A 26,269-nucleotide genomic window follows, 5' to 3' on the forward strand; every position below is an offset into this window, starting at 1 on the left:
AACCATTCTGCATCGACAAGAGAAATAGGAAGAGAAACAAACTGTGCTGTGTGGGGTCTTCGCCGCGCCGACCTCAGCAGACACAACCATCTGAGCTCTTACGGACACTGTCAAGGGGTCACTAGTGGGTTCATGATGCGGAGCTCAAAACACAAAAACCAGGACAATGTTGGCAGCTCTCTGCTCAGCCTGCAGGAGAACCAGCAGGTCGGGGACCTCCTGGGCAGGAGGTGTGTGGTAAGTCTGCGGGCCTTCTGTGGGGGCGAGAATGTTTTCTGGGCCGGAACTTGCATTCGAGCCCAGTTCAGCAAATGAGTTTGACAGATGAAGAGAGACTGCAGAATTAGTCTTTCTTCATTCCCATCAGTGTGCTTTAGGTTTAGGTGAGTGGGTGAGAAAAGTGGAATGATTCGTGTTTGTAACATTCCTATAAAAAATGTTCAGTTTAATTCACCTCATGTGCAATTTGCACATTCTCTACTGGCTCGTTTTTGATCTATTTAATAAAAATGAGCTCAAAGGTAGAAAGGACTTGATTTGACTGGAGTAATTTGCATGGATGACTTGTTTGGCACCCGCAATATAACTAACAATTAAGTTGAACGATTAAGGAAGCTGTATTTTAGGCTTAGTTAATGGACGATATGTTCATCGTCGAGTACTGCTAATGCAAATATTTGCTTAGAAAAGGGAAGAACCGAAAAGTGCAAACTGATATTCATCATGCACATCTCGGCTAATCAGCATCAGCATGTAACTGGCGCAGTCATAGTGAACCAGCACTGTTCCCGCACTAAAGCATATAGAGCTTTAGCATGTAGCTTCACAGCAGATGTTTGCCTCATAAATAGGCCCTCAAAACATCACAGAGTTGTGGACCTTACATAATCAAAAAGAACTTAGGCTACATGCGCTTATAAGCGCACTTACAAACTCCACAGGTTATATTATCCATGTGAGGCAGGTCTGAGCAGGTCTAAGAACACCCATGGTAAGTGCTTCTGTTAGAACAAGCTACCATGAAATTCTGTTTTTTAGCCATTAGTTTTCTTTCTATATATCAGGTCTCAGTAACTCACACATAATTATTAGGGTATGGATGTAAGCCCAGTTTTTACCTGCTTTAATTTATTATTTTTTTCTTAGTAGCATTACTATCATATATAACATGTGGAAGTGTTCTGTGTAATTTTCTTAATGTAACCTAAGCGCACTTTTGTGATTCCCCCCCTTCACTTCAGAATCTGAAAAGGACCAAAAAAATCACTGGGACTTTCCTACGTATATAAAAGAGTTAACAGAAAATGAAAATAATAGCTTATTCATCACCGTACTCCCGCCGGTCATAGATGCCGGGGGAAAAACACACTGAAACAATTGGCCAAAAAAATCCATTGTCAGATAGGATCAAACAACAGAATCAAACACCTAAATACAATGATAAGCGATCTGAAGCGCAGCAGGTGTCCCAGTGGTTCAGGATCTATGAACGCGATCTTTTTGCTGCAGGGGAATAGGTGAAATAAAATATGTACATCGACATAGCTGTACAACATTGAGCTGTTTAATCTTTTAAAGGTTATACATGTATTATAACTGTTTAAGCTTTTACAAAGTGCTGCAGTAAACGGTTAAAACATTTAGACTTTGTATATACAATCCTAAATCTTCACTTTATTTATTTATTATAGAAATGATAATACTAACTAAAACTAGGTTCACAAACCAGACGATACAAAAACTGCCTTGGAAAAAAACTCTTTACTCGTTATCAAATGCAGTAAGGCTCTTGCCCATTTTAGGCCGTTCATGTTAAAAGAATTCAGCTGCCATTTTGTGCATGTATGTGTGCTATTTTGAGCCGATGGCTGAGTTAGCTGCATGTTTGATGGATGCGTGAAATTAAGGGTTTTCGGTTCGACACTTGTGAACAGTGGGCAGGGGTGACAGGGGAAGCAAGTCGTGCCATTTCCTGTCACAGCTGTCTGTAGACCGGCTCACTTCTTTTCGATCTTTGACATCCCCTGTGTTAAAACGCGTTGCTCTCTGAATGAATCTCCACAAACCTGTTGTGCCATTAGTTAGTGAATAAGTTAGTTATTGCCGCCTGATTACAGGTGCTCAGAGGTGACTATCGACGTCAGTCAAGTCCGTTAATGTCATGTTGTCGTCTTTGCACTCACTCCTTAGTCTCTGTGCACGACGATCGTGCAGCTGTACATGGCCCTGCCGCACAGTCCGTCCAGCTGGAACCTGCAACACGCTGGCGTCTTGTGCTTCGTGAAGGACAACCCACAACGGTCCTACTTCATCCGCCTCTACGACATTAAGGTTCTCTGACCGTCACAGTTCCCACCGGCTTTATTATACACCGATGTAAAACCTTCCTAGATACGTCATACATGTTTCGTCACTGCTGCTAGATAGTGACTATGCCATGCTGATTCTATACATGCATATTTAATAAGCAAATTGGAAAGTAATTTTTCGCAGCATTCTAAGCCTGTGTTTACTGAGTTCATCAAAGGATGTGTTAATTCTGAAGCCTACATCTCTGCTTCAGGCAAGTAAGATGATATGGGAACAGGAGGTCTACAACCCCATGAGCTACCACAGAGCAAGGCCCTTCTTTCACACATTCACTGCAGACGTGAGTCGGCTACTTAGCCAAGAACCTTCACAAAGGAATTCAGTGTAGTTATAGCAGGCTGTCCTGCCCTGATGATTAACAGGTGTCAATTCATTTCTGAGACCCTCGATTGTTCTGTGATATGTTGTAGACTGCAAAACCTCTAACATGTAAACAGTATTTTATTTCTGTTGTGTTGTGACCAATGCAAAACTGCGAAAGAGGAACAGTAGCTGCTCTAAACGATCTGTATTCTGAATGATTCCCCCCCCCCCCCTTTTGAGCCACTCTCCTCACTTTCAAGAAAGTATTTCACCTCTTACGGGAATTCACCTCGTGTAATCCCTAAGCTCAGCATTTGTCTCCTCAGGATTGCCAGGTGGGTCTGAACTTTGCAAGTGAGCAGGAAGCAGAGATCTTCTTCAGTGTAGTAGATGAGAAGATCAACCAAAGAAATTATCGCCTGGGTCAGTAAAACCATCTTGGTTAAAAAAACACGCAGTGTTTAAGTTAAACAATGATGACAATTAACCCTATTTATTCACGTTAAATGTAATGTTTTGTTGTTTTCACATTTGTAATGTATGAATTCAAACATCTAAATGCATTCAGTAAATTAGTCAAGAGACTTTTAATTAAAGGTGTCTATTAAATTTCTTTATAATCTGATTAATTCAGATGTTGTTCACTCTATGTGGATTGTCCAAATTCACATTTGTAGATGTTAATATGAGAAGTTGGTGAACATATAACACTTATAATACATACCATCTTAGCATACTCAACAAGCTGTTATAGTCATGCTATTAACAACATTCAGTAACTGGATTTTAGCTCAATTTTGTTTAGGATCAGGATTAGGACCAGACTGGGGGTTAGGATTAGGTCTTGGGTTTAGGTTAAGTTTGTGTTGGTCTGATTGCTACTATATGACTCTTGAACTGTACCCAAATTGTACCCAAACTGCCCTCTGACTCATTCATCACAATGTTACATGTACTCTTAGCAGCTTATTAATAATCTGTAAATGACTATTCAAAATAAAGTGTTACTCTCTTCTTTTTTTTAGAGAAGCGTCATGCAAAAGATCACGCTTCTAGAGGTAAGACTGAATTACTGTAGGGTCCTACAACATGCATATAAGCTATTTGTGCATTATATCGGTAATACCGGGTATTACTTTCAAATCTAAATCTAAAATCTTTTTTTTCAGATCATGATATATTGCCCTCAATACCTCCAAATGGTAATTTATGCAAAACAATTTTTTTTTTTTTAAATGCATGTGTTAATTGTACACAATCATGGGTAATTCAATTATATAATTAACAAAGGTTTCAATATACCAAATTTCTAATAATTAGGCTCTGGAGGTCCTCAGTTTCCTCTAGGAAACATTGTGAATCAAGCCCCTCCTCCCAAATCAAAAAAAGACAAAAAGGAGAAAGAGAAAAAAAACAAAAAGAAGGGCGGAAAACTGTCCAAGGCATTAATTGGAGCACCTAGCGGATTCACGTGAGTGAAACATACACATCGCTGCAGACATATGTCCAGAAATTATCAGTTAGATTGCAAAAGCTCATCAGCCAGAGACATCAAGAAGCAATAACCTTAAACAGTATAGAGATGAAGGATTTGGCTCTAGAGATTTATGCTTGTTGGTGTATTTTGATCCAAGCCATGTTAGCCATGTTGGAATGGATTCCAACAACGTGGATCCGGACCTGATGAAGCTGCTGTCTCGTGCCGGCATCAGTGAGGCAGATCTGAGAGACACGGAGACCTCAAAGATGGTTCGTGATATCATTGAGCGCTCTGGTGGAATCGAGGCAGTCAGAAAGGAGATTAACCAACAGGGTGAGCTGTCTCATCATGTGAATGTAAGCCTGTTAATGTTCAAGTGCTCAGAGTGCAGAAGTCATTCAAAACTGAAACATTTCATTTGATATGTTCCAGATCGCAGTCTTCCTCCGCTGCCTGAAGCTCGTCACGGCGCTCTCCCCCCACTGCCTTGTTCCGCCTCTCCTCAGTCTCGTTTGGGGCCCTTGCCCCCTCCCCCTGGAGGCTGCCTGCCCACCGAATCCACCAGGGCCTCCCCAGTACGTGGCCTCCCACCTCCACCCACCGGGGGGCGCACGGGACCCTTGCCACCACCCCCTGCAGCAGCGGGTCTTGCTCCGTCAACACAAGGGGGGCGCAGAGGGCCTTCACCACAATATCCGGCGTCCGCGGCTACACCTTCATATACGCCAGCCCGGAGTGGGTCCTTACCTGCTGTCCCAGGTGGAGCCCCGACACCTTCACCCGACGTGCGAGGTCGGACGTTACCCGCGCCTCCTTCACGTAGTGCGTCCAAACCTGGTTTTCAAAGAAGGGCTAGTGAACCCCCACCCCCACCAGTGGTAGGACGCAGAGAGACTTTACCGTCAGTCCCTAGAGGACATAGTGGACTTCCACCACCACCACCAGGGAGGACTGAATCCTTGGCCACACCTCAATCTTATGAAGAGGAATTTCTGCCCCCGCCACCAGCTTCTGATTCTTTCCTGCCTCCTCCACCCTCCAATTTTCTCCCACCACCTGGCAGTGAAGACTTAGCTCCACCTCCTCCATCCTTCTTGCCTCCTCCCCCTAATCACCAGTACAGTTCAGACAAGATTCTACCTCCTCCACCAATCTCAGCCAATGTTAACAAAGGAGGTCCACCTCCCCCACCTCCTCCCCCCCCTCAGGCCGATCCACCACCTAGTTTTGGAAGTGCACAGCCCCCACCTCCTAGTGGTGCACCTCCTCCATCTGTCAGCAGCGGAGGAGGAGGAGGTCGAGGAGCGTTACTGGACCAGATTCGCTCAGGAATGAAACTGAAAACGGTGTGTGGAAAAAAGCACAAATGAGTGTTCATTTGTTTTGTTCCATGGTTTAGGGATCAAAATGACTTGAATGTGAAAAATAAATGCATTTATTTTATTATCAGGTAACCGCCAGCTCTGAACCGCCCCCGTCTGCTGCAGAAGACACAGGAGAGGGGATTGTGGGAGCTCTCATGATGGCCATGCAGAAGAGGAGCAAAGTCATCCAGTCTTCTGGTAAACTGTCATTTCTTTTTGTTTTCATTAATAATTATTGTGAATTCAGTTGCATTTTCCATGTCATGTACAAATACCATATATGAAACTAATCTTTTATTTCTTATAGATGAAGGTGATGAATTTGATGATGAAGAGGAGGATGATGATGAATGGGATTAGTATTTAGATCAAGTGAATGTGCCCCAATGCCATTAGCAAAACTATGCTGCATATTCAACATACCAACTTGGAAGCACAAACAGACAGAACATTCAAACTGACTGCAACACAATGACAAATTCAGGCTATGAACCAACAATGTTTCAGTTCACCTATTGATTTGAGTGCAATTTAAACCACTTAGTCAACTCCACTGATGGCTTCTAAGATGAGGTTACTAAGTAACACTGATTCAGCACTGAGCCTACCAATGGCACAATGACACTGTGAGAATGTGGAATGTACTAAAAACCTATGTGAAGTCTGTATGAGAAAATGATGATTTTTGACACCTGATTGGCATCTCTTAATTGGTCCAGAGTGTGTGTGTGTACCTTGTGATGGATTGCCACCATGTCCTGGGTTGTGTCCTGTGTTGCAGGACTTGGAGTATTAAAACCCTGGTGCAACACTCTTAAGCATGTCAGCAAGCTGACTGTATACAGCAATACTCTTTTATTTGCTTTGACATCATGACAGAGCAAACTAATGTGATATGTGATGACAATCTATGTAAAAATGAAATACAATAAAAGTTGTGTAGTTTTAGTCACTCATAATTTCAGTGTTATTCACTGTGAGGGTGAGATCTTTACTATTTACATGTTCCTAGGGTGATTTACCCATCCTATGTACAAAGGAAGTTCAACCGATGTTTATACTTAATTTAAAAAGTGTCAGTGATTATCGTTACATTTAATAAATAGAATTACCCATCTGCCTTTCATGCAAAAATCCCCTCCACCTTTATGTTATGTCATCTACCAATAATTTTCATCTGAGACAAAAATATTATACAGCCATAAAATAAATATACATTACAAACAACTACAATGACAAATGTGAAGGCAGTGTAGTGTTTTTACAAAGCTTTTGGTGCTATTTTCCAACCAAAGAGAAATAATTAGGGTACATGTATAGCTTTAACCACTGGTTTACTATTATCCACACTGGACTAAATGCTAATTTTAGCATCCCGTCAAAAAATGGCAAATTGCACTGGCCCAAAGACTGACTACACATGTGCACACAGAAAAAATCATGATTTCCTTGACTAAAATCATACTGTAAGGTGCTTAAACTTGAGTTCCACTGGTAAACATAGGCTAGAGTTTTAAAATGGCAGATGTGTCCTGAAGAAGTTACTTTGAGGCCACTCATCTTGGCCAGGACTGGCCACAGCATTCACACAGTCGTATATTACGAGCATATTTTACTGTCATTTATAACGAGTATATTACATATGGTCCACAGTTAATGCACCACTAAAAGGTTCTAAAAGGTAGCTGAAGACATACAACGAACGACCATCCAAAAAGAAAGTAGAAAAGAAGTAAAGAAAATAGAAAACATTAAGAAATATGGACAAGTGAAAGAACGAATGAATAAACAGAGGATCTGGAGACTGAGAGCTGATTGGCCGACTGAATGGGCAGTGATGCAGAGCAGTGTGTTAACCCCGCCCCCCTGCACCTTGTCCACAGCCAAGACCATGAACAGACGTCAGAAGGACAGAACGGAGGACAGGGGAGTGGAGGAGTTGGAGGAATGGCCGGTTCTTTGGCCCCGCTCATGCCGCCCTGAGCTCATGGCTTTCCGTGTGCCGGCGGCTAGGCCGCTTGACCTGCCCTGTGTTGGTGAGATGCTCCCAGTAGGACTGGCAGTATTGGTGGATCACTTTCATCTCTGGTTCGAGGGGCAGCTCGGGGTGACCCATGGGAAGAGCTGCGGGCTCCTGCCGATGGGACTCCTGAAGGCTCTTCGGCGCCTCCTCCACTTCGCCCTCGTCTGGAGTGGTGAGAGCCACAGCGATGTCGCGGTCCAGGATACGCAGCACAACCCGCGCCACCGTGTGCTTGAAGTTGTTCTCCGTGGCCAGGCAGTGGTAGACGCCAGCGTCTGACTGGGTGAGAGACTTCAGCAGAATTCCTTGAGGAGTGTTCAGTACTTCCCTGTCTCGATTCAGCTGTGTACAGAGGTGAGACACCACACAATAAATTAGGTCACATGCACAGAAAGACAAACCTCTAAAAGCAAAACAGCTAATCATGACTGAATCTAAAATGTTGCACTGCAGTTAATTCACTAACACACTTTACATATTGTAAAAGTTTTCACTTCTGTAAATTTCTTCATTTTTAGCATGTGGTCTTACTGCCTTCCTTTTCCCCTCTTTCTGGTAGAGCCATTTGACAGTTGTCTGAGGAGATCTGGGGGCACATTCCATAAAGGTGCTGCTTCCTTCCACACCAAACTGCACCGTCTCCTTCAATCTCTTCTCCACTGAAGAAACAAAAGCACTCCAAGCTTTTATAAACTATAAATCAGTTTATAAACCAGTTCATTAGCATCTGATGGTTCTCGAGCAGCTCAAAAACAGGAAATGATCCAGGCCCACCTTAGCAAAACCTTAAGTGTTTGATAGGAGGAGGATCATGACTGATCTGAGAACTGCCCGCTTACTTTAGAACATTTGGTAAATGTGTGCACTCAAGGATAAAAAAAACTGAACTGAATAAGAGGTCCCACATGAGAATTATCAGGAAGGGTTGCTTTCCTGAAGACAGGGTGCATCAAGTGCACTTAGAGATAACGGTTAATGCAGAGATGCCCAAGCTTCGTATGTGTGTGGAAGGCTGAGGAACTCGCTGAGGAACTCGCTGAGGAACTCCTGTTGCTGTACCTTTGGCAATGAAGCCCCTACACTGGCGTAGCGGGTCGCCATGCTTAACATCCTGCCTTCTGCTCCTCCTGAGTGGGAAGAAGTTAGAGTTCACTGGTGTTACCCAAACCTGCCACAGTTTGAAGCAGCTCAGTTGGGCCTCTGAAAGTCACTGCACACCTTTTAGTGGCCTGGGTGAAGGCGGAGCAGCTCTCTCCGTCCCAAGCGCAGTAGGGGTCTCGGGCCAGGCAGCAGTCTGAGCACGCCTTGCCGTACACCCCGCAGCGGTGCAGGGACACCTGGGTAAGGCCCACGTCTGACGACACATACAGCTGTTGCTGTAGGAGTAGAGAAGAAAAACAGGTCTGTTGCATCCTGCACGGATAACATGAATAACCTGGTATTAAAATTATATCTGGCTACTTTGAGATGATTTACCCTCTTAGCGGATATCCTCATTGTTTTAACAGGTGCTGGCGTCTACAGAAAAAGCACAGGATCATTATTCTTTGTGATTTTGTATATGTCATTGTTTGTCATTTGTCTTCGTGTATGTCACTGTCATTCTTTTTGTCTTTGCGTATGTCACTGTCATTCTGTATCTCTTTGTGTGTCATTGTTTGTCATTCTTTATCTCTTTGTTTGTCATAGTATGTCATTCTTTATCTCTTTTTCATTTCTAAGAATTTTCAAAATTTTTTAAGAAATATTTTACACTTTAATTTCCTTACCCTGAAAACTTCCACTTCCTCTAATGTCAGTTCTTCCAAGGTGGTTGGATCTTTGGGCAGAACTATAACTTTCTGGACAGTCCCACGATCTACCAGTGTAATTATACATAGGATTACAAAGTTAGCACTTGTAGCATTTGTTAGATTCTTCTCCATCTGCAATAGGCTTACCCACCTGTTCCCAGGAAAAACACCTGATATCTTCCATCCACAGCATCCACCTGGTCCACAACAATGGTGGTGAAGCGGTAGTCCACCCCTGACCTCACCACTAGGGGGCGCTTGTGTATAGGATACACAGGGTGGTGCATAAGTGGGTGTGCACGGACAAAGTTAACAGCCTCATCTGAGAACTCCTTAGTGGACCGCAAACCAGGTGTAAATGTGCCTCCAGGACACTAGAGGGTAGCAGAGAGATAAATTACCCAATTAATTCCAAAAGGTAAAAAAAAAAAAAAAAAACAATCTTTCTGTGAAATGTAAGAGAGAGTAGAAATTATAAACAAATAAAAACATACTATTATTTGAAATACCAAAACAACTTATAAACTGAAATTTTATATCAAAACTGAAATGAAATAGTGAATTGTGGATGAAAAAATTTGTGCTTGTAACTCACCGTTCCAGGTCGAGGGTACGGAATTTTCCCTGTATACGATGTCCACTGGTAGTTGTGTCCATGTTTGTGGGCAAAAGGCCCATTAAAGACATTATGGATATCAGCCAAGGAGTACATGCACACAGCAGATCCCTTAAACACAGACCTGGGACGCACACAAACAACACACTCTGTGTTACTACAGCGACAAAGCTGTGACAATGCCTACTATGTATTTCAGCACGTTGAGAAGAGTTGAGTTTACCCAGCGGTGGAGAAAACTGCGTAAACCATGGGATTACGCTCATCCTGGGTGGGCTGAATAAAGACGTCTCCTGAAATTAAGAGGAAATGAGGTAACACCAATATTTGAAATGAGAAATATCCAGGTGAGAAGGTCCAACATTGAAAAAGGAATCATAGAAAATTTAGTAAAGATCACAAATAATTTCATCGAGAGCTGAAAAGAGCAGGTGTCAAAATGATATGAAACTACTGAAAGAGTTTTGAAGACCTTGAAGTATACTGCGTTTGAGTGACACTCACTCAGCTCATCGAAGAATGTCTCCACACCATCATCCCCCATGACGGAGCACACCAACCGCGCTTTCAGAAATGTAGTCCACTTGTTCACCAGAGACTTCTGGCCTCCCTCGTCATTCTGAGGACATATGTGCTGCACAGTCACCTGTCTGCGTTCCCATGGTGATATGATTTAGCTCCAAATCACTTCACTCAATCACATATGGCTCTAGATCCCTCAATATGAGCAGGCCAGCTAGTGAAGTGAGGTTACACCATGATGTTGGTTTGTCAAAGTAACTTAAATCCATTCTTATGAAGCTGAGTGTCACTGCTTCCTAGTAACGTTATGAGGTGGAGCTTGAACTACCCCTAATGGTGAATGTTTGGTTCAGGAGGACCTTGCTGAGTTCTCTTACCAGACACACACGTCCAACTCTCGCCAGCATGCTAGAACTTGACGTCCCAACTGAGTCTAGATTTTTCTCCCGGAAGAAGAAGTAGAGTTTGTCATCATTCTTCTCTGAGCTATCTGGAATTTGTGCTATCTGAATGAATACTGGTTCTGAGGGAGAAACAGAGAGAGATAGAGAGTGTGTGTAAGGGAAATTATGTTTTTATTTTGGCTTTATTAGTAATAGTTTTGCTGACATTCTCTTATGTATTTCTATATCATATAGTATATACCATATTTCAACTGCTTTAGCAAGAGGGAGATTAGAGTGACAAAACTTCTTCTGCACCCTTTCATAATTAACAGCTTTGTCAAATCACATGGATGAAATTTGCATCTTTTTTTCTTTACTAAATATTTACCATTAAGCCACCTGGAGTCATATTGCTCTGTTCTCACAGCTGGACGGCTCCCCATGGTCCTAAAGATGGCTGGGTCAGTGCCCATAAAGTCTACATGCACGCCGGCATACAGATTTTCATCTGAGGACAGGAGGTGAGAACATGTGGCAGATAGGGGATTAGCATGGGCTTTGTGAACTGCACTGAACACCAAGGGAACATTTCCATTCTTGTCTATAGGGCACTCACTGATGATCGCAGCCACGTTTTCATGGTTCGGATCGTAGGAGCATTTGCCCTTTCCTGAGTCCACGTACCCAGGGACCAGTCTGAAGAGGTAGTCCTACACGGACACCAGACACAGGAGAGCCTTTCAGAGATCATTTTGGGTGGGGTTCTTTTATATTGCTTTCTTTGACATCTATGCATGCGTGCAAGTGTGTGTGTGTGTGTGTGTGTGTGAGTCGGGGTCTACCTCAGCCCTCCAGCCTCTGTTGATGAACGTGCAGATGGGTTTGTAGGCTCCCGTGCCACACGTGTACAGATGGGTCCTGTTCCACGGCTCGATCAGTCTCACGAAGTTGGCGCACTCTCCCTGCGACAGACAGACAGACTCTTATGTTTGCCATTCGATTTCTTTTACTCACAAACTTGCATTTCTCTTGAAAATCTGAATCAAATTAAATTCAGCTGTGAAACAAAAGTGATAATAGTCTAATCATCACTTAGTATTAGGTGTCAGTTAAGAGGCAGGCTCACATGTTTTCCTTTGCCAGTCATCTGACACTCTCCCTTTCTCTGTGCTGGAGCAGGCCAGTGGATCTGGAAGGAAAAATTGAAAAAACCTCAACAACTCTGATGTTTAATACCTGTAGGAACCTGCAGGGACTGCATGCATCAAAGGTGTCAGGTAGCAGTGATGATTTAGGGTGTTCTCTCCCCTTTCCATGAAACTATAATCATTATTGCAGGAAAGGCTTAACACGACTCCAGATCAGAAGTTTATAACTCTAATCACTGAATGTAAACACTGAAAGTAATAAGTTCAGACCACTGAGTTAAGTGAGACTGATGTCCTGACAGCCTTCGGTGGCATGCAGGGGTTTATATAGGGGCTGTTCTTACAATGAGCGGCTCCTTGTTGATGTTCTGCATGTCCAGGGAGACCAGGTACTCCCGGCTACCCAGGTACAGGCGGCCCTGGTCCTGGTCCATGTGGAGGATGCGGTAGTCGCTGGTGTTGAATGAGAAGCTGAACGGCCTCACTGCCCGAGTGTCCATTAATTCTGGTGGTAGATGGGCAATGTTGTCATTATTGCTCTTAGGCTCAAGCCGACCAGACATGTACAATCAACCGAAACATCTGACGCATTCTGACCCTGTGCCGTATGTCATAGGCAGCGCCTCGAGCATTTAGACATGAATTGTTTTTGTTGTTTTGTCTGTCTGCTCCCGCACATAGCATTTGAAATTCGTTTATGGTGAATCGGGCAGAAACGGATATTGTGGTTTCTGGCACTCTATTTCTGTTTGGGTTCACTGATTTGGTTTATTTACATAGCACTTTCTCAAATGGTTTACAAAGTGCTTTACAGAACATGTAAGGAATAGAGGAATAATGAAGGTAATTAATCCTGAGATCTATCATCTTAGGAAAGTATTTGCAAAAAATAGGAAAAAGAACATAAATGAAAGAATTTAAAGAAAATGTAAAACATTAATTAAAAGAAAAGGAAAGTAAGACAGAGGTTAAATTAATGAATACTTTTGCATTTTTAAATAGTTTAAAAATATCTATGAATGTTAATTTAAAAGTAATTTAAGATCACATTTCCACATTTCTCATTTTTACCCATCAAGGTGTTAGTAGTGCAGCAGCATTGAAAACCAAACTGTCCAGTTTAAAAATGTATAGCAGAAGTGAAGAATGATGGCAAACCCCAAACCGTTTACACAACCATCTCTCAATCCCTGAGAGGATATCAAATATCAGACTTCTCAGAGTCACTAACAACTGTAACAAAGCAGTCATCTTTCAGTCCCTGAGAGGATATCAGTCCATACTCAATCCCTGAGAGGAGGCAGAGAGACTTAATTATTGCCTTTGTGAACTGCCACAACCACAATCAGCTATAACAACACAGTCTTCTCACAATCCCTGAGAGAATAATAGACTTAATCTCAAAACTGCGGAATTTAGTCTTGACTCATTCCCTGAGAGGAAGCTGAGCAGCTTAATTTAAGACCTTACTGAATAAAAAACAGTTTTAACTTACTTCTTGAAAATGTTTAAGTCATTGAGGGCCCGCAGGTTGTCTGGGAGAGAATTCCAGAGCTTGGGGCCATAGCTGTAAAAGGGAGCCTCAGAACACCTTAATGGTGTGGTGGGCACTATCACCACCACCGCCAGCATGTTTTGTCAGCTGATCTGAGGGCCCTCGTGCATGCCTCGTGATCATACCGCTGAGATATGTGCGGGCAAGACGCTGTAAATGCTTGATAGCAAACAGTAGTATTTTTTTTCTTTTTTTGCACGTACTAGAGCTCTTGCTGCTGCATTTCAAACCTTCTGTAAGCTTGTAATAGCATTCTTAGAAGAGACGTGCAAACACTGCATTACAGTGCAGATATGAAGATGCAAATGCATGTAGTAGCTATTCAGTTGCTGTGAGGATGCTCCTGATTGGCAATGTTACCAAGATGATGGAGATAGATGAAGATATTGCTAACATGACGATTAAAGTTTAGGCCATAGTTAAGAGTCACATCTTGGAATTGATATCATTTTGGGTATTCGCTGATAAGAGACTCAGACAAGTCGCTATATCTTTATGCATGTCTTGGCCTAACAGTGTCTGTGGTGAATCCTCTGGTTACGTTGCTAACGCTTTACTGGTACAAACTCTTTTTTGCCTTCATGTTGACGGATAAAAGCAGTTCTAAATGCAGATGTCAAAAGTAAAATTAACTCCAGACCTGTGTCAGGTCTTGTTTGCATAAACTAACAATGAAACTAAATACAGTGAGGGAGCTTCGTATAAAAACCCCCAAAACGTTGGTACATCAAACGCAGTTCGTTCAGTATGGACATGCAAGCACTCAAAATAAAACAGACAGCACTTTAAATTCACATCATCACTAAATGCTGGAAAACAGAGCCAAATTTTGAAGAAAAAAAATCCTCTTGAAATGCTTAAAGATGTCTGGAACTGGCTAGACTGAATCTGACTGGCAAGGTTGCACGACATGCAGCAGTGAATTATGCCCTGTCGACGCTGTGTAATTTATTGACTGCCTAGAAGAAAGACTCAACCCCCTTCCAAAAATGGAATGAGTATAGTTAATGTTAAATTTTCTAAAGCAATATGTCACTGGAAATTCCGAATATAAGCACAATGATTAATCAACTGCGCTTTCATATTTGGACCAAGATGGACAGCACATGTCCTGTGCGTGTTGCTTTTGCTCTTGGCTTTCCGTCCGTTCTCTGCGCACGGAAATGTCGTAGGGCACATAATGCTCCGTAGGCGTCTTGTCCTTGAAATGCAAACGGCTAAAACAGGAAGCATGTAGTTCCTGCCCTCTGAGGTGCTGCAACTGTGAACTCTCGTCCTAGCCGGGAAGCGGAGTGACTTTTGATAGCGTGAAGCTCCAGGGAGCGAAGTGCACTTAACAGACTCCTGCAGCAGCCTTCCAGAACAGCGGCTGAGTAAACTGCATTATTCCTTTGACTTGGTTGTTTCAGGTGGTGGACATGAGTTCATCTGGACGTTCTCATTATGTTTGAGGGACCTACAGAACAGAGGGTTACCGTAGGATCTCTAAGTATAGCTTGTACCCATGACAGTGATGCAGTTCAGAATGTGTGAATGTTTAACGTGACCTTGCAACACTAGTGCCCAGCCAATGGACACTTTTTAAGCAGCATATCGCATAAACCTTTTGGCCATTAGCCCCAAGAAAAAAAAAAAAAGCTGACAAAAAGTTGTTCAAATGACCTTAGTACAGCTAGATTTGCCATACAATCATACTGGCACACTGCTGCATGCTACTGAATTAATTATTCTGTTAAGGTGTCAAATGATGATTATGGAATTATGAATTATGTGAATAACATAATCAGATGTGTCGGTAAGTGCAGTCTTGCTGAGTCTGGGATTCCTGGTCTCATCTTACAAGTGTTTATGGTTAAAGGCCGTGGTCCCACCCCACTGACATGGATTGCACTTAATTTCCTTTCTGCTGCCTCTTCCTATGCCGTGAACACACAGTTCTCATTGTTGAGCAGAAATGGGTACAAAAGTGGGCGAAAGTTGATCTTTGACCATTTCGCTGCAGCTGATGAGTTTTTAGGGGTTGAATATTTGGAGCACTGACCCGCAGCGGAGAGCGCTGCTGTAAATAAGCACAGCCAGCATGGCGCTGCCCTCTGAAGAAGTGCATTCTGGGTGATTCCACTGCCACCCAACAACCTTTCAACCTTTCACTATTCAGGCTGCACTGTGAATGAATGACAACTGAAGCATTTGGAAATCTAAAGACCCGTGTGATAGTAAGCAGAACATTAAACATTTACGTGTCCAAATGTCTTTTTATGCAAATGATTAACAACCAGCAGCTTCTACAGCAAGCAGATCCTGAAATAAATATAAATAATTATTTGCAAATGTATTAGAAATAAAGAGTAAATGCTTGTGCCTTAACAAATATATTATTTATTTATCTAGTGTATTCACATCATGCTGTCCTTCAGTCTGTTGCCTAACCTACCCCTTTCTTTGGAGGTCAGCTCTAGGCAATCATCAGTAAGGATGTTTACCATACAGTGAGAATGTGTTTATGCACAGGAAATGCATCCACAGCATGATTCTCCTGATGCTCTAAAAAGAGATTGGGGGTTGCTTACTAGACGCCATGGACATGCCATGAAAATAAATGCTTCTGTTTTTATCCCAGGGCAGACAGGACAGGGTGTGTGAGAGAACGGAGCCTCCCTACAAAAAACCCGATCCGCTTCCTCCTTTATAAACACAGGACACGCCGGTAACGCCAAACGCAAGGCAGCTGTAAGCGGATACGGCTCAGAGTTCACCACATGATCAAAACAAGATATGGATACGCTAAACAAATAGGTGCAAAGGTGAATGGAGCTAGTGCGAGTGATGTAATGTCCTGGGGTGGGATGGGGGCCGGTGGTCTGTTCCTTGAAACTCCTCGGAGAGACGGCGAGGAAGAAGAGGAGTAGCTGTAATGCAGTGCCTTACAAAAACACAAAGACCACTTGGAAGACACTGGCGTTATTTGGCAAAGTGACAGGCTGATTGGAACTCTACATACAGTAACACACTGGACACACCTACTCCTAAACACACTGGATGTTCATGTTAAGTGTCGTATTACTGTGGTTTGGGGCGTTATATCTCTAGGTGTTATACCAGATACCTTTACCGAGCGCACTCACAAGAGACCCTTCCTCTTTAGGCAATTCTCTAAGACAAAGGCCATCCCTGTTGCGAACAATGAACAATCCATTTCCGAGAACAGCAGAACACAGAGGAGCCAAGCAGAGAATCAGTCTTTTCCGCCCCTCTACTCTGGAAGAGAAGGAGGCTAGGACAGTGGGAGGTACATGCCGGAACAATTGTTCCCAGGGGGAAAAATAACAGTCAGGAGAATAAGGAGTGATGAGGGTGAAATGAAGAGGCTAGCTGAGTTACAGACGCTGGGGATGATCCAGTGGGGAGTGAGACGACATTGGGCCAGTTCCAAATGACTAGAGGCCTGTGTTTTCATAGCTTGGTTATCTTTTCAGGCGAGTTGTAAGTTTTGACATAATCACGGCACGAAACATGGTAATTGAGCCTGGTTACAGTGTTTCTTTCTAAATAATGCAAAATCTTTACGTAAATTCCCATCAAAATGCTGTGGTGCACACTGAGCTTTGTATGTCAGTACTGAGAACATGAGGCTACATTGAAACTCATTTCTTGGCATCTAGACATCAATTCCATATAAATTAAGGCTAATACATTTGACTAGAGCACAGTGCTAACAATATCACACCAGGCAACATGTGCCAAACCATCAAAAACAACTGATGAAGACGTATCACGGATTCACAATCTGAAACCGTTTTCTTATTTCAACTGTGTAAGAGAGTTATTCCAAGGTTTGAATAAGAGGCAAGATCACTCGTGGTGGACAGCAGCATGTGAAATGCAATGCAACTTCACAGAAATGCATTTACTTCAACATCCCAGCTCTGGGTGTGTTGTGGCAGCTTAATACAGCTTAGAGACCACAGCACTAATCTCACAGGGCAACAGCCAAGCCTGTTTTACACAGAATACCTCAGTGTGTAAAGCACATTGCCAAATTTACAGAAAACGCAAAGTAGAGCGATACATGTATGACAAAGCACAGAAAAATACGTTCACAGACAATCCAAACCAAATGTGATTGGATGGTTGTTTAATCAGAACTATGTTAAATCTCTCTGGTAAGTAGGAGCAAGATAGCAAAGTTAGAAAAAGGTTGATAATTCACTGAAATCATTTATTCATTTGCTCTCCAAATCAGGAGCAAGTATCAACAGTCAGTAAACTCCTCGCAAGTTTCTCAGCGGCACCCGGGCCTGTAATCATACAAGCAGGTGCGATTCGCTCAGCAGCTGTGGGATAATTCCGCAGCTCTGATGCAGTACAAAAATATTCATGCCTATTTCCACATTCATCTGTGGCCCATTTCTGAAGCGTGAGGACAGAAGTGAGTAAGATTCTTCTACTATGATTCATTTGCTTAATTCCTATTTCCACGCGGGCATGCATTTATAGGGGTCGCTTGTCAGTCTGCTTTATAGTGTGATCAGAGCCCTTTGTGTTTGGTGCGTGCGTGCGACTGTAACTGCACATGCGTGTGTGCATGCATGAGAGACTGACTGTTCAAATAACTAATTGTTTGGAGTCACTCGGATCAAAGACTCATTCTCACCTTCCAAGGCCTGTTATCTGTCACATGAATGAGAAGAGCGTGATGGGAGAAACCCCACAACTTTTTTTCAGGAAATCAAACAAAACAACATGAGTGAAATAAATGAAGTATACTAATCATCAGCAAAGCCATACAAAGCTTTTCATGCTGAAATCCCTACAAAACAAGCCACTACACATCATTTTGCTGGCAGAGATTTGTAGTTATGGAAATCCAAATACCCTCAGTAATCCCACTGTTGTGATGTTTATATATGATTTCTAAACAGAAATGAAGGAAACTCATGATTTTACTACAAGGTCCCAAAATACTAAACAGTAAGCCGTGTTCATCAAGTCACTGGGGTATTTTGCATAGAGGGTATCCGTCCCCACCCATGGTGACAATATCCACCTTTTGTTGTTGCCAAAGAACAGCTTTACAGTTTACAGGAACTAAGATATACTACAGTATGTGTGTGTGTGTGTGTGTGTGTGTGTGTGTGTGTGTGTGTGTGTGTGTGTGTGTGTGTGTGTGTGTGTGTGTGTGTGTGTGTGTGTGTGTGTGTGTGTGCCTGGGCACATGAATGAGTGACTGAATGAAAGAAAAAACAGGGAGAGACAAAACAAGTGTGACAAAAGTTTCATACACAGTGCAGGTGCGTGTGTGTCTGTGTGTTAAAGGTTCAAGTGTGTGTGTGTTTGTGTGTGTGTGTGTGTGTGTGTGTGTGTGTGTGTGTGTGTGTGTGTGTGTGTATACAGACCCACCTTTAAACGTCAAAGTCACCCTTGGGGCTGAGTGTAGGATGCAGGACACTCTGCACACACACAGCATCAGTAAAAGCGGTGTGGCTTGCATATCTCCTCCGCCCCCCAGGACACCTATAGAGCACCACACAAAAAAAGAGACAGAGAGAGCAGTAGAGAAGTGAAATATATCACCACCAGGCCACAAGAAGGAACATGTTGGATGGCATAGAGGAGACATGCAAAGGACATGAGAGGTCAACAATGACTGGAGAAACAAAAGCAGCACCACAACTCCCAGTAACATACTGAGATGGGGCCTGCTTGCTGTGGTCATGCGCCTCAACCTGGAGCTACGTTTTCTTTTAAACTTATTTATTCATTTCACTGGGAAACAGATGCTGAGAACCCATCTCCTGGTTGCCATCATGACTGTCCAAAGCTGGTTAGGAGACATGGGTTTTAGAGGGATGGATCAGAGTAGACGTGTTTGGACCAGCACCGGTGCACTCTGCACTCATGTCCCGCATTTAAAAGCTTAGAGTGCCGCGTGGCTCGGAAAAGCCCGTGGCGCACAGAGCACCCTAAGCCACCATAAAAACCTCGTCCTGCCGTCCCACTGGGTGACTTTTAGTGGAAGATCCCCCAGGCGGCCTGGGAGGCAGGCACGCCTGCAGCCCAATTTAGATTTAGTTTCCATTAGTTACTGATCCAGGCCACCCGCTTATGACGTCACTGGCTCGTGAGTTGGCGGATTTGTCGTGTCGTGGAGGTGAAGTCTGTGTAACACCCACTGCACACTTTAAATTTTCAGCTCCTCAGCCCCTCGTTTAACCTAATGAAACAAACGAGGTATTATTATTTCCCAGTGAAACATAGTCTTTCTAATCATAATCAATGCTGTATCAGAGCAAAATAAACCAGAGCTAAAAAATAAATTCTCTATGCACACACACACACACCAAATAAATCAAAGTTGGCAAACACAGGGACGCCCAAGCAGGCACGTGACTGGTTGAATCCCCTTCCAGCTGCGTGGGTCCAACAGAAGTCGAGGCAGCTGCTCTGTGTTCACTCCCCCAGCACATCTAGAGGCATGTCCCGGAATGCACTACGTGTCCAAACTGCGGCATGACGGAGGGAAGCGGCGATGGATGAGGAAAGAGTGAGCGATGGCATGAAAGGGAGTTATCTCCCCGCGTTATCCCTAGAGATGGAGATCTCTGGTCAACAGGGCAGAGATGCAAATCGTGGCTGCTTTGGAACTGCATGGCCGGCTGGTAAAGACAGTAAAGAAATCTGGGAATGCACCGGGGCCTAACATCAAAGCGAGATTCCACGAAGGAAATTTTGGGAAGTGTTTAAGGTCAATGAGTCGCTCCCTAAGGGCTTTGGCTGTGCAAGAGGCCTTTGTCGCTGCCTATTTCACTGTCTCTCCTCTTTCCTTTTCATCTCCTCAGTTCTCCTTTCGTCTGCCTTTGAACACTCACTAGCGTGATTCCTTCATGGCCCACTGGCGGCGGATCACACTCATTCTGCTTGATCAGATTTGTCCTTGGCTTCTTCTTGTTCGGAAGCTGAACAGCACAGGACCCAGTCTCAGGTGTTTTTACATGTTGGCTCTGGCACTGGTTCTATGAGGGTTTGGGAGAGACTAACGCGCACGTGTTCTAGACACACACGGCTGAACTAGAAGTGCTCGGTCACACCTGCACACGCATACAAGTGCACACATGCACACACGTGCGCACGCACACATACACACAACGTCAGAATCGTTGGCATAGCCAGGTCGAAACCTAAGCCTTAACATAAGAAAAGAAGGTCGGCGAGGGTCATGTTTCCACCTGCTGAAGTCCCAGTCCCTGCCTAATTAGCCAAGATTTCTCTCTTCCTTCTTTTCGTCTCCCTCCATCTCTCTTTATTTCTTGCTTACGCACTACCCACATGTCCATATAAAGCAGAACTTCCAGAGCCAATTTCTTCTTGATACAAATTCAAATGGAGATAAGAAGACCTACTGTCCTTCCAGGAACCTCCATCCTCCGAGGGAATTCAAGTGAGGGAAAGAAACCCTCAAGCGAAATGAAGGTGTCTGAAGGTCACAACCACAGCTAATGAGCACCACACTACAAGTCTGTTTGTTTACTTGCTTGTCATTAAGCAAATACTGCACAGATGTATACATTTGTTATAAATATTTGGTTTTCTTCTAGATAGAATGCATTGGTATGTTTTGCCAATATAATAGTTCTATTTAGAAGATAAAATCCTGCCATTGTGTTTCTGGGTTCTGGTGAACACCTCCGGATTGACGCCACAGTTATTCAGCAGCAGGCAGACAGCAGGTCAGGCTAACACAAAGACAGCCAGACAGACTATACATAGACTACACACCCACACAGCTGAAATACACATAGACTTTGCACCTACACAGCATAAGAATATTTTGTAGAATTACAGACTTTGTGGTGATAATTACGTAATGGGCCTGCAAAACAGATGAAACAAATAAAGAGAACGTTAACTCCATATACCATATAAACTACCAAATGGATGCCTTAGTAGGAACATTAATTCATAATCATAAACTTCTTTATGTGAATCAATTCCTTTGAAACATGGTCCAGATTTCTCTGCATCAGAAACTTGTTAAGTGGCATGTTTTCTGTTATAACAGCTGAATGGGAATTGGCAGAAATAAACTGTTATACCTTCGCATATGCATACATTATAGATGAATAGCACTCCACTGGAATGGGCTGCACATGAATTATGAATACTAAAAGCTAACTCTATGATGGCATCTATAGCCTTCTCCACTTGAGGCATTTATCACAAAAGCTTTATTGTAATACTGTGCAGTCTTTAAAAAACACTTTTTATTATTATAAGCAAAATGTAAACAATAATTTCGCAGAATATTTCCAGCAAAATTATAACACCAATTTTACTTAAAAACCAATTACAGACAGTTGCAACTTATCGTACCGTACCCAGACTCAGTAATCCACTTTCCATTTTTCGGACATCTATGCACTCACCGGCTAAATTTCTCACTTGCACGACAAAGAAAAACGCGGAATTCACTTCGTTTTTGTTCTGTAACCAAGACACTTTATGGACCAATATTCCATATTATGGTGTACAGAAAGCAGTCATTTCCTTCATGAAATAACGGTATCGAGGCATCACGAAATCGTGCTCCAAAGGAAAAGAACGGCACGATTTAATACGGCCACAGGCCATGGAGGTTGAAGTCTACAATTGCACATCTCACACAAGCGAGCGAATATTTACATTCCACGTCTTCACTTAAGTCTTCGCATCCAGCCTTGAGGACTCTAGGAATTCAATTTAATTAACTCGTCTGGGAATAAATCTCAGACTAGCAAAGCAACGACATGGCAGAAACATACAATAGAACACAAAAGATAGCATAATTAAAACGAAAACACAAGTTACCTTATATGTTCTTATTCTCTTTTTCTGGGACACCACACGAGAGCCGACACTCACTTGAAGGCGCAGGTGAGATGTTATCACTACATTCCTTTAAGTCTCGCGCCGCTCAACGTTATTGCTGCGTCCAAGTAAAAAGAAAACTCTTAAAATTCGTTCACGACCACTTCGTTCACGAACCTTAAATGTTCTATAATTCTTTTCATTGGAGTTCTCTGAGCGCGACGGTCGGTTCAAGATGTCTCAAAGGCTTGCGATAAAGGTAGAATGTGGAGTTTGTGCGCACACTTGGTGGCTGTCTGATTGCACTTATCTGTGCAGTTCTGAAGATAAAGGAGCTGTCAAAAGGTGTTTTGCTGTTTTCGTTACAATCTCATAAAGACTCGCTGCTTGTTCTGTGCAAAAGGAAACGTCTTCTTCTCACGTGAGCTTCACTCTGCGCGGTACACACTCAGGGATTGAAACAGTGGCAGGTGTTCACTGTTCGGTCCCTACAGTCTGCCTGCCTGTCACACTCCACCACTCCCAACAAACGGTATTAACTCGTTACACGCCAAAACAATTACATCTTCAACTAACACATTCAGGTGAGGTAAAATGCTACAGTCATAAAAAAACAAAAAAGAAATCAGAGAAACTTAAAACACGAAAGTCTCATTAAACGTCATTTAACGCAGTCTGTTTATATAGGATATGTGCCATCCATCTGAAACATTTCAGGTTCACATGAAACACATTTCATCGTACACACACGGTCAATTCATAATGTATCTCCAACGTTGTACAACAGCATTACTAATATATCTACACTTTTATTTTAGGGCACGTCATGATATTTTCATCAATGATCACATCTATAGGCCAATATGATCACTATTTTTTGATCAAATAAATCACGTGTGTGTTTGTGGGTGGGTGTGCGTGTGCGTGTGTGCGTTTGTGTGTGTGTGTGTGTGTGTGGGGGGGGGTGTGTGTGTCTGTGTGTGTGTGTGTGTGTGTGTGTGTTCTTTTTTGTATAAATAGTTAAGGCTTACACCATATCATACCGTTTATTTATATTGTATAATCACATGTTATAAAATGTCCATTACTCGTTATATGATTTGCAGCTATATCTTAGTAGGCTTTAGTTGGACTGACAGCTGTCAAACCTTCTGACTGGGATGCTCACTGCTTAGATGAAATAACTAGAAAAGGGCACAAGAAAGTGTTTAAAAATTCCCCAGATTCTTTACTTTGCGTTTGTGCGACTAACGACAACGGAGACAAAAAAAAAGCCCCCAAGGGGAAGGGTTCGTTGAAAAGACATTCTCCCGCACGGAAAATCATTTAAGCGTAATAATGTAGGCCTGGTCTCAAAGAGCCTTTGGTGTCTATTCACTCTGAGAACTCCAGTGGACTCTTTGGATGTCATTGCACATTTGCCAATGTATTAACCTCCCTGCTGTGTGCAGTACTTTCTTTGTGCCTCTTCAAAAGAACGGGTCACCAATGGTGGAAGTGTTTGTGGAGAAACTCCTGTTATAGAACTGCTTTAAGCATACTCAACTTTTATGTTGTGTTAAATTGTTTCAAATAATACACTTTGTTAGTAGGATTCTAGACTTTCGTGCACCGTGTTAGTTTTCTGGGATTTATTTATTTTCCTTGCTTCTCTATGACGCCGTCTGTCAATAATTGTTTCAAATAGGGGAGTCATGTTTGTACTACATGTTTTGAGATGAGTCTGTTAGCTAGTTGTCTGCTTTCTTTTTTTGTAACGTGCGGATGTGGTTTCTTGTCTTTTTCACTCCTTGTGGGAGGCATCCTTTATTTTCCTTTCTGAGGAAGTGACTAATGTGAGCTTTATGTTCGGGTTTCCGTGCGATATTCTCTCACAATGGCACAAAGCTTTGGCACTCAGATCCACGCAGTTCACCGCGCTCTTCAGTGACGTCATAGTCAACAGTGAGACGTACCACTGCATCTACATGTGCTCTCTGATGCACTAATGATATCTAATGATGTACAAGATAGATAGATACATACATAAATTTTTTTATATGTGCCATATTTTGTCAAGTGAGATTTTCCCCGCAATCGAAATTTGTCCTCCGCTTTTTACCCATCTGTGCAGTTAGAACACACACACATACACTAGTGATTACTAGGGGGCTGTGGATCACACGTGCCCAGAGTGGTGGGTAGCCCTAGCCCGGCACCCTGGGAGCAGTTGGGGTTAGGTGCCTTGCTCAAGGGCACCTCAGTCATGGCCTCAGGTCTGGGAATCGAACCCTCAACCCTCAGGTCACAAGACCAGTTCCCTACCACCAGGCTATGACTGCCTGACATACATACATACATGCATATGTACATAAATAGATACATAAATAAATACATAAAACACATAACGATCAAATATTACACACCAAAGATTGATATAAAGAGAAAAACATTTAGCTGTAACTGAGAACCTATACACTTTGTGCTTCCACTTAAACAGGACATGACTGCTCAGACGACTAATCACATCAAATGTCAGCAGTTCGGGGTGGACTTGTGTGAGGGGGTTTGTGCATGTTTTACATGTATATGATCCAGTCTTGTTCTGTCGATAGATTGTTGTTCTAGTAGGTGTATAAAAGTCGATTACAAAATATTGGTGCAAAAGGTAGCAGTAGCTTATTTGTTGAAGTGCTTGTAATGAGGTGCTGTGAATTCCTCAAAGCATTCAAACAGTAAGAAGGAGAAATACAATACAATCATCATTTTTTTTACCTTTCATGTGTTTGAGGAAATAACAGGTGTTGAAGCTTAAAACTGGAGCTTAAAAGGATCAAAGGAACAAAAGTAATGAAAATGCATTCCTGTCATGTGAACAATCGATAGGTGCCCATTTGGCGGTTGTATATAGGCCACTGGAATAAGTGATGTATATGCACGCCTTCATACATGTATATGCTTGTGCTGTGGGTATCGAATTGCTTTAAAACAGCAACATCAAAGTCACACCAGAACCCCCCCCCCCCCCCCCCCCCCCCCCCCAAAAAAAAAAAAACAGTTCACCAGTCAAGATCTCTCCAAGTCCTGCCAGAGAGGCTGCCGCGCATCCTGGCACAAGCGGAGAGCTCTACGGCCCGTGTGCTAACCTAGCGCGGGCAGGAAGGGAGAAGCTAACCTAGCGCGGGCAGGAAGGGAGAAGCGAGGGGCTGTGGGAATGTGAAAGTGCTGGAGGCGTGGGAGCGTCCTGGGCCCCGGGATAAATCTGTCTTTGGGGATAAATCTGTCAGTGCCTCAGCTTCTGCCTACAGAGGGCCAGAAGGGGGCAGGTTGGGAATGCCCTGCCTAATTAAAGATGGACGCTCAGTCAGGCCGTGTTGGACCGACAAAAGGTTCACTGAGGTGTATGTGTGTGTGTGTGTGTGTGTGTGTGTGTGTGTGTGTGTTTGTGTGTGTGTGTGTGTGTGTGTGTGTGTGTGTGTGTGTATTTGTGTGTGTGTGTGTGTGTGTGTGTGTGTGTGTGTGTGTGTGTGTGTGTGTGTGTGTGTGTATTTGTGTGTGTGTGTGTGTGTGTGTGTGTGTGTGTGTGTGTGTGTGTGTGTGTGTGTGTGTGTGTGTGTGTGTGTGTGTGTTCACCCTTTGCACTGTTTAATGTGCATTAAGCAGACTGTTTCAACTTTAGTTTTGTGTTGCTCTGTCGCCTCAGGAGGCCCCAAACGGGGAGAAGATGCGTGTGGTGTGTGCTGATCACATGCATGGATGCGGGCTTAAACATACACACAAAACACACATGAAGGCGCACACACACGCACAAAATCATACTTTGTTTACCCTGACACACAGTTTGCAGCTTTTGAACAACATCACAGAAAGGCATGCTGGGTTAAAT

At 43.1% G+C, this 26,269-nt stretch overlaps 2 protein-coding genes across 2 annotated transcripts; one reads left to right on the forward strand and one right to left on the reverse strand.

Moving 5' to 3' along the window:
* The first annotated feature begins 20 nt into the window (after window positions 1–20).
* wasa (WASP actin nucleation promoting factor a) lies at window positions 21–6,636 on the forward strand. The gene is made up of 11 exons (XM_077003835.1): window positions 21–237; window positions 2,191–2,331; window positions 2,564–2,650; window positions 3,000–3,096; window positions 3,699–3,731; window positions 3,843–3,875; window positions 3,994–4,144; window positions 4,308–4,486; window positions 4,586–5,499; window positions 5,604–5,715; window positions 5,825–6,636. The coding sequence occupies exons 1-11, from the start codon at window positions 133–135 to the stop codon at window positions 5,875–5,877; spliced, it is 1,905 nt and encodes a 634-aa protein (XP_076859950.1). The 5' UTR covers window positions 21–132; the 3' UTR covers window positions 5,878–6,636.
* sema3ga (sema domain, immunoglobulin domain (Ig), short basic domain, secreted, (semaphorin) 3Ga) lies at window positions 6,358–22,889 on the reverse strand. The gene is made up of 18 exons (XM_077003834.1): window positions 22,405–22,889; window positions 18,961–19,074; window positions 12,350–12,510; window positions 11,984–12,046; window positions 11,700–11,819; window positions 11,474–11,567; window positions 11,246–11,365; window positions 10,849–10,994; window positions 10,454–10,568; window positions 10,173–10,242; window positions 9,929–10,073; window positions 9,485–9,707; window positions 9,310–9,398; window positions 9,017–9,058; window positions 8,759–8,916; window positions 8,600–8,667; window positions 8,072–8,199; window positions 6,358–7,882 (listed from the first exon to the last, which is right to left on the reverse strand). Exons 2-18 carry the CDS (start codon window positions 19,049–19,051, stop codon window positions 7,487–7,489), a joined length of 2,229 nt encoding a protein of 742 aa, XP_076859949.1. The 5' UTR covers window positions 19,052–19,074; window positions 22,405–22,889; the 3' UTR covers window positions 6,358–7,486.
* Between the last annotated feature and the right edge of the window lie 3,380 nt (window positions 22,890–26,269).

This window comes from Brachyhypopomus gauderio, chromosome 4 (genome assembly GCF_052324685.1).
Source record: "Brachyhypopomus gauderio isolate BG-103 chromosome 4, BGAUD_0.2, whole genome shotgun sequence".
Lineage (NCBI taxonomy): Eukaryota > Metazoa > Chordata > Actinopteri > Gymnotiformes > Hypopomidae > Brachyhypopomus > Brachyhypopomus gauderio.